This window comes from Eublepharis macularius, chromosome 4 (assembly GCF_028583425.1).
Source record: "Eublepharis macularius isolate TG4126 chromosome 4, MPM_Emac_v1.0, whole genome shotgun sequence".
Classification (NCBI taxonomy): domain Eukaryota; kingdom Metazoa; phylum Chordata; class Lepidosauria; order Squamata; family Eublepharidae; genus Eublepharis; species Eublepharis macularius.
The window spans coordinates 59217397-59232290 of record NC_072793.1 but is presented as its reverse complement, the minus strand read 5'-3'; the positions used below and the strand labels follow the sequence as shown (position 1 = coordinate 59232290).

Here is a 14894-nt window from a genome sequence, read left to right as displayed (position 1 = left end):
ACGGATTGTTTAGGGTCCACTGTCTGGAGCACAGAAAAAACAAATTCTCGTTCATGGGTATGGTATTGATCAAAATGCTGGCTCAGGGGCGCTTCCAAAGATTTGGTTCTGATCCTGGATGTATGTTCTTGAATGCATAACTTTAGCTGTCTAGTGGTACTCCCAACATAAAGTGAACCACATGAACAACGTATGACATATACAACATGTGAAGTAACACACGTTGAAAAGCCTCTGCTGTAAAGATTCTTGCCTGTGGAGGGATTGATTATGTCTATTAGGCTAACTGAAAGATCGCATATATTGCAGTGACCACATTTAAAGTGTCCCACTGGCAAATTGCCAGATGTGGTCCTGTATTCGAAATCTCTGTGCACCACCAAATCCTTGATGCTTTTTGTTTTCCTCAGCCCTACCAATGGTGCGCTGCCCCACCATTGGGGCATCTCTAGGCTAGATTACTGTAACTCGCTCCATGCGGGGCTGCCCTTGAGCCTGACCCGGAGATTACAGCTGGTACAAAATGCAGCAGCATATGTAATTACGAGAGTGCCAAATAAGCCACATATAACACTGTTCATACGCAAGCTGCATTGGTTGCCAGTGGAGTACTGGATTAGATTCAAGGTTCTGGTATTGAACAATAAGGCCCTGTGCGGACTGGGACCAGTGTATCTACAGGACCGTCTCTCCCCATAGATTCCCCGGAGGAGGCCCACAGCTGTTGGTGGTCCCTGGCCCCAAGGAGGCCTGCCTAGCCTCGACTAGAGCCAGGGCCTTTTCAGTCCTGGCTCCCAGCTGGTGAAACGCTCTGTCTGCTGAAATTAGGGCCCGGCAGGACCTACTATCCTTCCGCCGGGCCTGTAAGACAGAGCTGTTCCGCCAGGCATAGGGCTGAGACTGGGCCTCTGCTGGCCTGAAAGAAAAAAAAGGGGGTGTATAAAATCTTAACCCTCCCTGTGAAGGCTGTCCACCATCCTGTTTTAAATGTGTATGGATTTTTATTGTATTTTAGTATGTTGTTTTTATCGTATTTTGTATTTTAATATGTTGTTATCCGCCCTGAGCCCACTGGCGGGGAGGGCGGAATACAAATTTGAAATGAATAAATAAATAATGTTTGACATTTATGGAATAAATACTTAGCAGACTTATTAGTTTAATTTCCCAAAAGAAATATCTTTCTGTTGGGCTATTTAAATATCAGCTTTCTCTCCCCCCCCACCCCCGCAGTGGATAATATACTGTAAGAACCAAGTAACTGCTGAAAAGCCACTCTTGAAGAATAATGGGGGTCTGCAATAGGAGGGATGAACTGGCAAAAATAACTCGCCTCTCTTGTGTGAAGTGCTCTTCGGCTTGCAGGAGGGGAAGTTTAATTCAAACTGCTGAGTACCATGATCAGGGTGGTGATGGTAATAACTCTAGTGGGCCAATTTGTCTGATTAACAAAGGAATTCTTGTCATTGACTGAGATCTGGATTAAAAATTTAAATTACCAAGGCTGATTTTCTGTAGGGTATCTTTCCCTTAGGAACAAAGCCAGTGAGAATCCGTGTAAATTGTGTCAGATAAACTGTGTGTATTTATTTCAACAAGCAAAGCTAACAACTGCTACAAAAATCTGAATGTGTTTTTTTCCCATGCCCCGTTCTGAAGGGAAAAACTGCCAGTAGATATTCCTGGTGTGGTTGTCTTCTTTTCATTAGTACGATGGGCTGAGGATGCAGGAGAGCTTTTCCCCCTTGTTTCTTTCCATATCAGCAAATAATGCAAGAATAGACCTTAAAACACTGACAGCAAGTACAGCCTCCCGCCCAGCTGCTGAGCTGTCTGGAAAGGTCTGCAGTGGAAATAATCATTTTTCGTGCCAGCTGCTAGTCATCCATAATGTCTAGTTCCACCCTAAGGCTGCAAATATTAAGATGGATTTCCTTGTTTAGCATTTTGGATTTGTTTGTTAAGCATCCAAATGTTAGTATTTCTTTTTTGGAGCTATTAAATATCTCAGCTCTGTAGTTATAGCCTCATCTTCCCACACATAACGAGGTGCGATCTAAACTGTTAAATCTGTTTGGAGAGAGATGTGTGTTGAATATATAATGTGCTTGAAAAAAGTCTGCCGCTCTTCTCACAGGAATGTAATTAGGATAATAAAGCTGATCATTTCTAGGTGGATATGGTACTGGTAAATGCTCCAGCATTTGACCTCCAAGGGGAAAAGGCAGAGCCTTTCTGTTGAGACACATGAAGCTTCTGAGAACGAAGTCCTGTCAATAGTCTGCTGCTGTACCAGATGAAGATTTTATTGGACCCACTGTGGAAGAAACTTGGAAGAAGATCTGCAACTCACCTTGAAAGCAGAGGGATACGTATTACAGGATGACCCAATATGAAAACACTAAACTAAACTAAACTAAACTAAAAACCCTTGTGATCAGTAGAAATGAGCATTCGCTGCATTCAAAAGCAAGCTGGGTCATGCCCTATTATGAACTGTAGACTCGTTTCATGTGCTGTATCCTACCAAGATGATAATACATGTGAACTAAGAGCAACAAAAGATAGACATTGGAAATGTAGTCATCAGGGCTTGGGTTATGTTTCTGTTTCCCAGAGAGAGCTTTTACTGTGATTTATGCACAACAGGAGATTATGGGATATTAGTGCGTGTGGGGGGGGGGGGTTAGGTGGCAGTACTCACTGGTACTGGGTACTGACACGTTTTGTGGGGGCTGTCCCAAATTCTGAGGGGGGAATTGGTGGAAGCCAGTGCAAATATATATATGAGTACTGGTACTGTTACCCAAACGGAAAGTCTCCTTGCAAGTTTGGGGAATTAGCATGCAAGGGGGGCAGTGAGAGGGGGTAAATTAGGGATATCCACCTAGTATACAAGGATTGTCCCAGCTAGAGAACTCTTTCAATGACCAGACCAGACAGAGGTTTCAACCCAAAAGGAGATTTTTATTGAAAAGAACAAAGATCAACAGCATACAAAACACACAGCACACACTGAGAGCTAACTGGAAAGCAGTGGTGAACATTGGATATAGTTTAAGGGATTGGGTGATATTTACTATCAAGAAGAGGGCATCCAGGAGAGAGAGCGCTGAGTGACCTGCGCATCAAGGCAGAAGGACTCAAACGGAGTTCATGTTTGGATCCTGGATTCAAGAGCACACACACAGCTATGGCAGAGGGACAGTCCAATTATACTGTGGATCCTACCCAGGAGCAAGATTGACCCCAAAACAAAGACTTAATGGTTGTTCATGAGGGGGACAAAAAATTAAGAAGTTGTCTCCAGGGCTAGACAGAGGTGATTAACTGTCTCTGAAGTGGAGCAATGAACTGGCTAACCGTCCCAGGGGTGTGACAATGAACTAGGAAGGTTCGATTAGTTCTTCGCAGGTAGAACTAAAGTTATCAATAGTGACTGGCAGTCCACGAAGTGGATAGGTGAGGCTATCCGCTTCCTGAGTCACCTAAGAATAGAAAAGTGGTTAAGGGGAGATTGATAGGGTGTGTTGTGTTGATTAATCCAGGAAGTCCAGGAAGGCCCTATTGTATCAGGATCCTTATGCCTCTGGGGTTTGGGAGAGGGTGAGCTGACCGTGCCTTTCATTCCCCATGTTTGCACATTCCATCTCCCAGCCTGGATCTGGCTTCCATGTTTTTGCCTGCTGGGCACTAGGTTTAGTGCTTGAAGCCCAGTCAGTAAAGGGGCTTATGGCATAACCACATTCCTATGCCTTCTAATATTGTGGGGGCAAGTCTGATTGCTAACAGTACTTTTCTAAAAAACAAAAAAGTACTGGTCACACATAAGACTTCTCCATTTTATACTGGCAGTGTGACCATTGTAGCATGAAGTAAATTTCAACCTATCTTTGATGGGGAAAAGTACTTATAAGAGACAGAAACATATTCTGATGCCTATTGTCTTTTGCAATGCAGTATCAGTTTTGAGCCACCTTATTATGTCATGGTTTTTATTCCTAGTGTATATTTGCAGCACAATCCTAAGGAGAGTTACTCCAGTCTAAGCCCATTGATTTCAGTGGGCTTAGACTGGTGCAACTCTTCTTAGGATTGCACTGTTTATGTTTGTATTTTTCCCCCCACAAAGATGGTGGTGGGACAATTGTCTCTCTTCAAAAATAAAGTGACTCTTTGAAATAACTCTCTCTGTTGTTAATGTTGGAATGTCTCAACACAATGGAGAGGCAACTATAATGCCAAAACTATTCCTGCTTATGGGATAAAGTGATGTGAGAATCATTGAGTGAGTCCTGAACCACTGAAATGCACACGTCATTGCTAAATTAGCTGATGACAAATCTATAAAGGCTAGGCAAAATTAGTGTCCTCTGAGTGATATTAAAATAACTGCTTCCTATAAATCTAGTGGGTTCCCTTCTTTTTTCTTCCAAGACTACTAGAAACATATGTGTAGGGGGGAAACTTCAGCAGGCAAAACCATGCAGAAGGAGATTAGCAGTTCAATCCTAAACAGAGTTAGTCCATTGAAATTAGACTGGAGTAACTCTGCTGAGGATTGCCTTGTAGGTTTCCTTTTCTTTCTGTATGTGGCCATGAGCTGGGATATCTCATGCTTGAAATTTAGCTTTAGAAGATGTGCTAGGACATCCATCTTTGTCAGTGTTCCTTAACTGGGCAATTCACCCTACAAGGGGCTATCTACCAATATAAAGAGACAAATGGAAGCACTCTGAATTTTATGCAGCCCCTTCTCCCTATTTTCAGTGGCTTTCGATAGCGTTGTTTTGAACTGTTACCTTGCAGTGTGGATAAAATCCCAGAATTTCTATTTCAGGCCCTTTTAAAAGTGGCACAAAGCAAAACTGACATTGAAGAGTTGGCTGATGGTCAGCAGGCACAAGGGTCTCATTGAATGTATGCCTTAGTATCATGCACATATTATAAAATTACTTATATAAATAAAGTTGCCTTGTCTAAAGTGCTGTTTTTATGTCCTAAACTGATAGATATAAGATGTTGATAGATGTAAGATGTTTTACCCTTGTCCTTTTGAGAAAAAATTCCATAGATAACATATAAACTGTTGCCAATTTTTTTCCTCTTTCCTTCTTTTTTCTAACACATGGCTTTTATACCCATATAGCTAAAATATGTCCAGTTTATACTCCAGGCTCCACAAAAATTATATGCTCCAAAGTAGTCTGGATACAGAAACAGGAAGGTTTTAACAAACTAAAACAGTATCCGGAAAGCAAAAAAAAGGAAGAGGAACAAATATATTCAATCAGAGTTTGCTTTGTCATGACAGAGAGAGGAAATAAAAATACACATTTTGTTCTCAAAACAAATATCTCCCTTTTACGACCTTCTGGGTAAGAAAATCTTGAGACTGGTGGTAAAAGCAGAGTTTTGACAAATGTTCTTAGTACAGTTTAAAAATACACTGATGTTTAATTTTAAAAAGATTAACAGATGCTTAGTTCCAGATGTGAATGATCCAAAGGTAATTATTATAGTAAATGAATCTGAGACTGAAAAATTAAATAAATACTTGTGAAACAGCAAAGAATAAAATTAACCTTTAAATATTAATACAAAAAGCTTTAAAATCAACATTACTTTTGGAGCCAGGTAAATAATTTCTTATTCAGGGAATTCATGGGAATGATACAGAAGCTATTAGGTAGATTCCACTTCACAGAAATTTTATCTGACACTGCTGTTGGACCACACAATCCTACTTTAGGAAAAACCATGTAACTGGACTTCTAATTCACATGATGTATTAGATATTCATTTGAATATTCATCTGTTCATTTGAAATCATTTAAGTAAATGGTGGTTTGTTATTTAAAAATATAATTAATAAAGATAATTGGGAGCCATTGAAGGATTAGTGAAACGAGGGGATTTTTTTTAGAAAACAAGCTTTTTAGTGGGAGCAGATGCAAACTTGTGGCCTTATATCTCCCTGAACTTAGCATGCTGTGAAGATGGTTGGCTGTCCAACCGTCCTAACTTAATCAGTGGTATTAAGTATTTGCCATATAGCTGACATTTATATTATAGCAATACAGCACTCATGAAAAATTGAAGTGCTCTGTGATGCCACCATGCTTACATTCTGATATAAATATTCTTGAAAGTACCATCTGCTATCTCAGTATGCAACAAAAAGAAAACAATATATAAGATGTGCTCATTGTGTGTAAGCCATGTGTGTAAGCCATTAAACAAAAGCCTCCGGGTAACTATAGTTACTTTAAATCCAAATTGCGTATATAATCAGTTGTTTTTCAGTGGACTTCAAACTACCTCATTACATTTTAATTTGCAGTATGATCTACCCAGACACCTAGACAGATCTGTGGGATATGCTCTTTTATTCTTGACATTTGTTTAAATATCATGATTTCTTTTTGTTGTCTGCAGGATTTCCGCCCCTTTTTTCACTGACTTTTGAATGATCTAAAGAGGCATAGGTTTCATTGTATACAATGTCTGATGGCTGTCGTGAAACTGACTTTTTTCTGTCTTTTGTTTCATTCTTCCCTGTTCTTAGATTTCTTATTCAATAAGAGAATATGCAAGATCTATGTATCATACAGATACAAATCCTGTAAAAATTGGCATGGCTAGCTGATTTCTGTATCCAATTCTGCATATCCTTAAGAATTCTAGTTACACTTCACATTTCATAACAGCTGGCCTCATAGAGGCAGAGAGGTGTAATTTGTAAATAAAGCATGCATATAGCCTGGGTTTGCCCCTCACACTTTCTGTGTGATATAAATCTGCTTCTTGTTCAATTACTATTGCAGTTATGGAGCTTACAAGGGTTACTATTTAGCTTGGCTTTTATTTCTACTGCAGCATCTAAAATTAATATCCAGCTTTGCTAGTATCAAAACTACCACATTATTCTTGATCCCTGCATTACAAGGAGCCTATGCGTTCCAGTTATCAGTGGAGACAGATATGAATGGCTACCAGCTTATGTATTTTCAAATGAAGACAGTTGCCAGTGTGTCTCTGTCCCAGTATCCTTGGTGTAACCATTTTTTTTGCACATTGCATGACTTAACCCAATTAAACCGACATAACGCATATTCTATCTGGTAGAGTGCAGTGAGACTTCTCCATTGTGCCCTGAAACATCTTTTTTTTCCTTCCTCCCTTTTTTGTCCTTTGTTTGTTACTTACCAAGTAGCCTGAAGAAGAGTTCTAGCAAACTAAAACATCTGTTCACTAACTTGTGTTTTAGTAGGTACTAATGAAATATATTGTTCTTTTAGATTATTTTTCTTGCAGACCAGCTTGTAGGTATGTTTGAGTCATATCAGCTGCTTTCAGTTCTATATAACTACCATAGTAGACTCCGGACAGGCCATACAGTTATTACTGGCCGTAAAAACAGAGGTTGCTCCAGAAAGGACTGCTTCCCACCTGTGCCTAAAATGAGAGGAAAAACTGTGCAGATGCTTCCCTGCTTGCAATAACTAACATACAGTCATCTTAATCTTTCAGCTTTGTGTTTTTATGATACAATTGTGAATTATTTTGTTTGCATTTGCAATTATAGAACTGAACAGATGGTAGGTGGTTTATTTCAAGGCAAACACATCTAGTAACATAGCATAGTCTAGGTTCCCAAGCAGTTGTTAACTGTACCTTGATTCATCAGAGAAGAGGATTATTTGCTTTCTCTTTTGTCCTCAATCGATTACAAGGACAGAGGGTTTGGAGAGACAAGTCTTGCGCAGAACAATTAGCCATGGGTGATGTTATTAAAATATAATAGACCAGTGTAATCAAAATCTATTTTTGTATCTTTGCACCATCAGAAAATGTGGACGTGTAAGATTACTGAGCCAGCATTATTTCACACATTACTTCAACTTTATATGCAGTTTAATCACATTCAGAGTGTTCATAAATCCTGAACAAGAAACATGGGTAGGTAGTTCTTCAGCACCTGGACTGGCTGCCAGCCTAGCCAATAAAGAAAGCAAGTTCTTCAGCCATGTGCTCCTCTTGTAACTGATAAGTGATGTGCATATCAGAGCTGGGTGTTTTAGGAGCTGTTTGGGCACTGCTCCTTCTCTCTCCCCCCCACTCAGAAAACAGAAGATGCCCTAGTCCATGAGGAAACACTAGTCCATGAGGAAAGATCATTTGCAGCTTTGAGTCACTGCGCTAGTCCGTGAGGTCTCTCTGCTGAGCTTGGGTTCTTCCTCCTTTCTCAAAACAGAAAATTGGAATTACTGATATGGCTGCCAGCATTTCAGGACACAGTCTTTGTGATTCATCACCCTCGAGGTGATAGCCATAGGATGGCGAGGGGAGAGGGGGACAGGCAGATGGAAAGTATATGCAAGGAGGGCTTAAACCACATTGTCTTATTTGTAGAGAAGTCATGATTATTTCCAGGGAAATTCAATTCTACCACACAGTTGCAAACAAATGTTGTATTGTTAATAAAAACCTTTTAACACTCTATTTTAGTAATTTTAGTCCTAATAACTACGGGGTTACTAAAAATGATAATACTAAAATAATAATAACTCCTTGTCCAAAATTGTGGGTTTAGATTAAATTACACATCCTGGGGAAAAAATCATTATTTTTACCCTGGATTTTCTACACTGGATTTCTACACTGTTGAGCCCGTGGATCCAGAGAAATCATGTGGAGCATTTCAGAAAGAACCCTTTCCCCCCCCCCCAAGGTATTTCTGTCATTGGTTCTAATTCCATTTCCCCCCCTTTCTCTAGGTACACGGTCTTGTACAATGGGCACCATCAGGAACATGACAAGCTTCCAATCCACAATGACCCAGAATCCCAAGAGTCCTGCTTCTGACTAAGGCCCCATCACATCATCCACCCTGCAGGGCTGCCAAAAGGTCGTCAAGCGTCAGGAACTGATTGCCAGATCAATGTTTGCCGCAGTTCTATAGTGCTCTGCTGTATGGATTTGATATGGGCACCCGGCAGCAAAGGCGTGCTTGCCAGCAGGAAAGAGGGGACCCTGGAGAAGAGAGATCTTGCTGCTGCAGAATGATGCCTGGAAAGTCACAGTGCTTGTAGGTGATACGCAAATGGTAACAATGCACTGACTGAGTCCAGTGCTTGCTCCACACACAAAAACATACGCACTACCTTTCTTGGTTTATGGCAATGATATAACTCTTTTCCTAGGTGCCGATTTGATATGAAGTGCTAATATCAAATCACACTTTTGCTTTACCAAAAATAGGAACTGAGAGACTCTTTTCAGCTATGTTCAGTTGTGATTTGAGTTCCTACTCAAGATACAAACTTATCCTGTGCTGCAGCAACAGAGGGAATTGTCTTTCTCATTTTTTTCAGTATGTCTGCTGGGCAAAAAAAGGAACACAAAGAGCAGAAAAAGAACTGAATGTGGCCCACAGAAGTAGAGTTAGCTATCATAGGGAGGGACAGTCCATGAAGTTCTCAGCTCCCACTAAACTGTTACATTGTGAGTGACATGATTGTTAGGTAACATACAACATTTTCATTAATAAGAGGCCTTCAGACTCCACAAGTTGTCAGTAGAGTCCATTCTTTGATAAACTTGTGCAGTAATGGTTTAAAGAAAATGTTGGCCAACAGGCAGAGGATGTAAGAAAACAGTGGCTCATGTAGCTCACTAACAGTGCAATCCTAAACAGAGTTACTCCTGTCTAAGCCCATTGCTTTCAATGGGCTTAGACTGGAGTAACTTTTCTTAGGATTACACTGTAAGTGTAGCTTACTAAACTCACTACTAGTGCCATCTTGATGTGTGTTTAATTACTTATAAACACCCTGTGTTGCTGAAGGGTAAGTTTGAAAGAGAGCTCCTGTATTTGCCCTTAGCTCATTTTATCACAAGTCGGGTCAGAGTGTACTGTATGTGATGAATGCCGTATCTATTGGGTGGCTTCCCGCTTGCGAGGGTTCACTGGGAATCAGTCTCCCAAGTGCTAATGAAACCAGAGACCCCTGCATTCAGGAAAGAAGCAGACTGGAAGCCATGAACTAATCAGAAGCAAGTGGCATTTTCTATAAGTTGGGTTCCAGAGGCAAATGCTACTGGGAGGAATGGCAGTAACAAAGAGGATTATCTGACACATTCTGCTCAGTAGGAGACAAAACGACCAGATTAAAGAGGTCATCTGATCACCTGGTAGCATCTGTAATGCTGCTTACCCACAGTTCAGACAGTAAATCTTTCAGTAGGAATACTGCCTCAGCAGAGGTCGTAAAGTGCTGGAGCCTGACTGTTGGAAGTGCTAGTATGAGACCAACTGCACCCTTGAGGGTTTTTCTTTCCTTTCCTCCTTAGAGCTTTCAGATATTTCCGGTATGTAACTGTTCCTTTAAAAGATCTGCCATGCCTACAGCAGCTACTTTCTGCATGCAGATGTTCCTACGTTCTATATTGGCAGTGATCTCCTTTCTTTGCATGTATGGTGGCAGGCATTGCCATAGTCTAATTTTCATGCCATTGGAAATGTGCAAGTCCAGGCATGGATCTGAATTCTTCTTTGCTGAAGATGTAATCCAGCAATGACAACCTTGCTCTGAAAAACAGATAGGTATTTTGTTACATTGTATAAACATGTACAGATTTTTTTTTAATGTATAGATGAAAACCTGACATTATTTATTATTATTTTTTAAATAGGATGGGGTGTTCCCATTAAGAGCTTCTAAGTATAGGAGCTAAAACAAGTTATCATTAGTGGTTTATTTTATTTTATTATTGTTCTCTGTTGCTATGTGACAGTTGTTAACTGTAAAATCATTTTGAATGACAGAGAAAAAGTGCAATTCACAGACCATTCCATTGGCCAATTCTAGTTTGGAGATCTGGTGAGTTACAGTCATAGTATGAAAGTTGTGAGGATGATTTTATGGTCTTTTGTGGCGCGTGTTGCTGTGCTGATATTTGGGGGACAGGTAACCCTAAATTTGGAGTGGAAGTGCGATTCTGATATGCTCAGTCCAGATACACAAACAGTTATTTATCTGCTGACCAGGTCTATGCTGAACATACCTGTGGTTTAAACAGTAACTGCATCTTAGTTCGGGGGGGGGGCTTCCAAGGTTTTCCTGGGACACTGTGCATGCTTGCTTTTATGTGCCCATTAGAGAAACTGAGAACTCTATCAGTAGAGGGACAGAGAGAAAATCTATGGACCCCAGAGTGAACTAGCTGTGTTCACCTGCTCTGTATTTTAAAAGCCAGAAGAATTTGGACAGACCAACTGTTTGGCCCAGGGGTGTGATTGATGGCTGCACTTCCTCATGGCCTGTTTCCCATCCCATCAGAGTCTCTCTACACAAGACTTTTGACACATGTTCTTCACATGTTGGGAGATGCAATGTTAGCAGGGAAGTATAGATTTAAATGACAGAGCTGGTGGAGGTAACTCTGGAGGGGGTGGATTCTGTCCCGACTCACAGCCCACCACTGTCTCCCCTTCCGGAGCCTTTGCCTTGCATAGGCTTGGTTAATTAAAATTTTAAGCAGCGAGGGTGGCAGGGCAAAGGCTGCGGAAGGGGAGACAGTCTAGCACACCAGAGGCAGCGGAGGGCTGTGAGAGACTCCATCCCCTCCAGAGCGATCTCCGCTGGCTCTGTCTTTTAAAACCTACCATTCCCAGCTAACAGCAGGGCAAAGGCTCCGGAAGGGGAGACATTCTGGCATGCCAGAGGTGGTGGAGGGCTGTGAGAGAATCTGTCCCTTCCGGAGCTATCTCCACCAGCTCTGTCATTTAAAACTGTGCTTCCCAGCTAATGTTGCTTCTCCTGGCACTTGACAAACATGCACAGGTGCCTCGTAGTCCTTGAAAGACCCAACCATGTGGCTAATTGTGCCATCAGCTACAGTTCTTCCTTTCAGCCTTCTCCTGCAGGACTGCCACCTGAGCACTAATTATGCTGCTGCCACTCAGAGACATGCATGCAGTTAGGATCCTTTTGCAGATGAACCCCACCCCCCTCTGCCAGTCCTTCCCCCTTTTCCTAATGAACTTTGGCCATGTAGTTGATCCTTAGTTCTGTTTACCTGCACCTTGTGTATGTAAGCTAATAGTGAACATTCTGTTCACCGTTGTGTCACACCTTCTCTGACTTACCTGAAATCTTTCTCTGCAGTACCCTTTACAGAGGGTTGCCACTATGCCTTGGGGAAATCCTGGAGATTTGGGGGAGGTGCCTGGGGAAGGCAGATTTTAGGGGGTGGAACTCAGCAGGGATATGATACCATAGAGCCTGCTCTCCAAAACTCCAGAGGAATGGATCGCTGTAGTCTGGAGATGTTGTAATTCTGGGAGGACCACAGGCTGCATCTGGAGGTTGGCAACCCTTCCTTTACATGTGCTTCCTGCTGTTCAGGAGCTGCTTATCTATGAACAGTTGACCCATCCATGTGGACAGGGTTGATCAGTTCTTCTCCACAGAATCAACTCCACTTTTGCGTGGGCATTAATTTTGTAGAAAAGATCCATATAATCAGTCCTGCTCATAGATAAGCACCTTCCAGATAGGTTGCAGAATATCTAAAGGGCCCCTGCATCAGAACAGATTCTATGCTTGGTTACTTCTGAATTTAATCATATAATATCCAGTAATAATTTGAAAACCTTATTTGATTAAAGAGCAGGTACAGAACTTGCATCTTTGATAGTTCCATATTTAAGCTTGGCTGAACTAGATTATTATTGTGAACAAGTACAGACTCCTTTATCTGACATATTTGGAGGACACGGTATCCTGTTCAATAAAGCAGTGTTTTGTTGACAGTGTTTTGGTCATTCTTCAAACATTTATCTTTCTATTAGAATACATGTTCAGGATACCTTCAACATGACCATTTTTTTAAAAAAAGTCTATACGCTACACATGATAATCAAACGGTTAGTTAACTTGATCTAAAACAATGGAGCAAGAAACGTGCTGTAATCTTATGCAAATGTATGTTGGTGTAAACCTACTGAGCAACAAGACTTACTTCTGAGTAGACATGCATTATAGGACTGCACCGTCAGTTGTGATTGTCCCATTGATTTCTATTGGGTTTATTTTTTCATTACTTTTGCTAGATTGTCCCAATATATTCCCAGCACCTTGACTCTTCTTATTAGAGGTTTTCTCTACACATCCTGGCTTGATTTCATGAAGAAACAGACACTTCTACCTGTTAAGATAACTTACAGAAATACTGAATCCAACATGCTGAGTAAACTATTTGAATTTTAAATAATGTTGGCAACATGCTTATAGAAAAATGACCTCCCCTTTTAATAGAGGTTCAATCTGTGGAAATGGACAGCAGAAGCTTTTCAGGGCATGAAAGTAAATAATATCACCTAGTACATGAGCCTCTGTTAAAGGGACAGGGCATTATTTTTTCTCCAGGATGTTCGCAACCCTAATTTAAAGGCAGAATAAAGGGACTTTAATAAATGTACTTCACAGACAGAAAGCTGATGACTTTATAAAGTGGCAGCTCTGAGAAGGAGCTCGGAGGAGAGGTCACACACCATAATTAGAAGATGATCAAGCCTGTCGAGGAGATGCAGGGCAGTAACTAGATGGTGTGTGCTTCTTAAATGCCAGGGCTGCGGGCAGTCAGAGCTGACTGGCGGGAACTGCTGCAGCTCACATGAACCAAGAGGTCAGCCTAATAAATGGCATTGCGATGAAATCTTATTGATGGTTATGTTCCTCTCTCTTTCTCCCAAATACCTTTTCAAAGCCATAATCTGTGCTTTTGGTCACTAATTGTAGATGAAAGCAGTATATTTAAAGCTCTGAACATGTAAATTTGGCTAACAGTCCCATCAGGGTCATCTTTATTATATACTTCAAATCCCAACATATAGAAGTGTTTGTTAAATTCATTTTCAAGCCCAGCACAAAAGATCACACACACACGGGATCAGGATTGTGTCAGTCTTCCATCTTGGTATATATACAATCTACTTTTTTTTCTTTAGCATTTAATGCTTGCTTTCACAAGGGCCTATGTGCACAGAAGACCAGATCCATGCAGCCCATACAACCCTTGCTTTTTAAAAATTTTACTCAATTTCCGCTCTCCCCGCAAGCGGGCTCAGAACAGATCACAGGCAGTAATAAATACAATAAAACAGCATCAATTAGATTAAAACATAGTACAATAAAATCTAAAAATGGACAGTTGCGCCCATTCAAGCATTAAGACACATCCATGGGGCAGAGTAGCCAGCTACTAGATGACGACACTCTGGGGGCAACACTCCCTACCCAGTAGGAGGCCAGTCGCAGCATGTAGATCCTTTGCCTCAAGGCAATATACATTAGGTTGATCTCTGAATGGCTTGGCCTTTATGCAAATGTTAAATCCACCCTGGAAATCGTTGCAGGGAGAGGCAGGCATGACAAAATCATTGCAATCCCAAAACACCACCATGCGAGGAACTTGAATGTCTGCGTATAGCTAAAAGGGTGGATCTGGAGGAGATGAAACTTTAATGGTCACCTAGTCAACATTCTGTTATCACCTGAGGCCAAAACAGAAGGAGAGCAGGGTGGAGATGGTAAAACCCTGTTGTTTGTCCCCAGGATCTGATGTGCAGATATACTGCCTCTGAACAGACATGTTCTATTTACCTCCATGGCTTATGGTTGATGGACTTCATAATAAGACTAATTCTTTTTAAAAGTTATCTAAGCTAGAGGTCAGCAGCACCACATTATGTAGCAATGAATTTCATAGGTTAATTCATTATGAATTGTGAAGTGTGAAACGCTCCTCTCTCAACAGTGCTCACACCCGACTGCCATCATGCCAGCTCCCCTGGAAGGTGTCATCCAGCCTCAGATGGGCAGGGA

The 14894-nt window shown here is 41.2% G+C and overlaps 1 protein-coding gene across 1 annotated transcript in view; it reads left to right on the top strand.

The window, feature by feature from the left end:
* The window catches only part of HTR4 (5-hydroxytryptamine receptor 4), a 172099-nt gene extending 162976 nt beyond the window's left edge, over positions 1–9123 (top strand). The window contains exon 6 of the mRNA XM_054975547.1: positions 8781–9123. Within this exon, the coding sequence (XP_054831522.1) occupies positions 8781–8868 (88 nt within the window). The 3' untranslated portion in view covers positions 8869–9123. The remainder of the gene's footprint in view (positions 1–8780) is intronic.
* The last annotated feature ends 5771 nt before the right edge of the window (positions 9124–14894 follow it).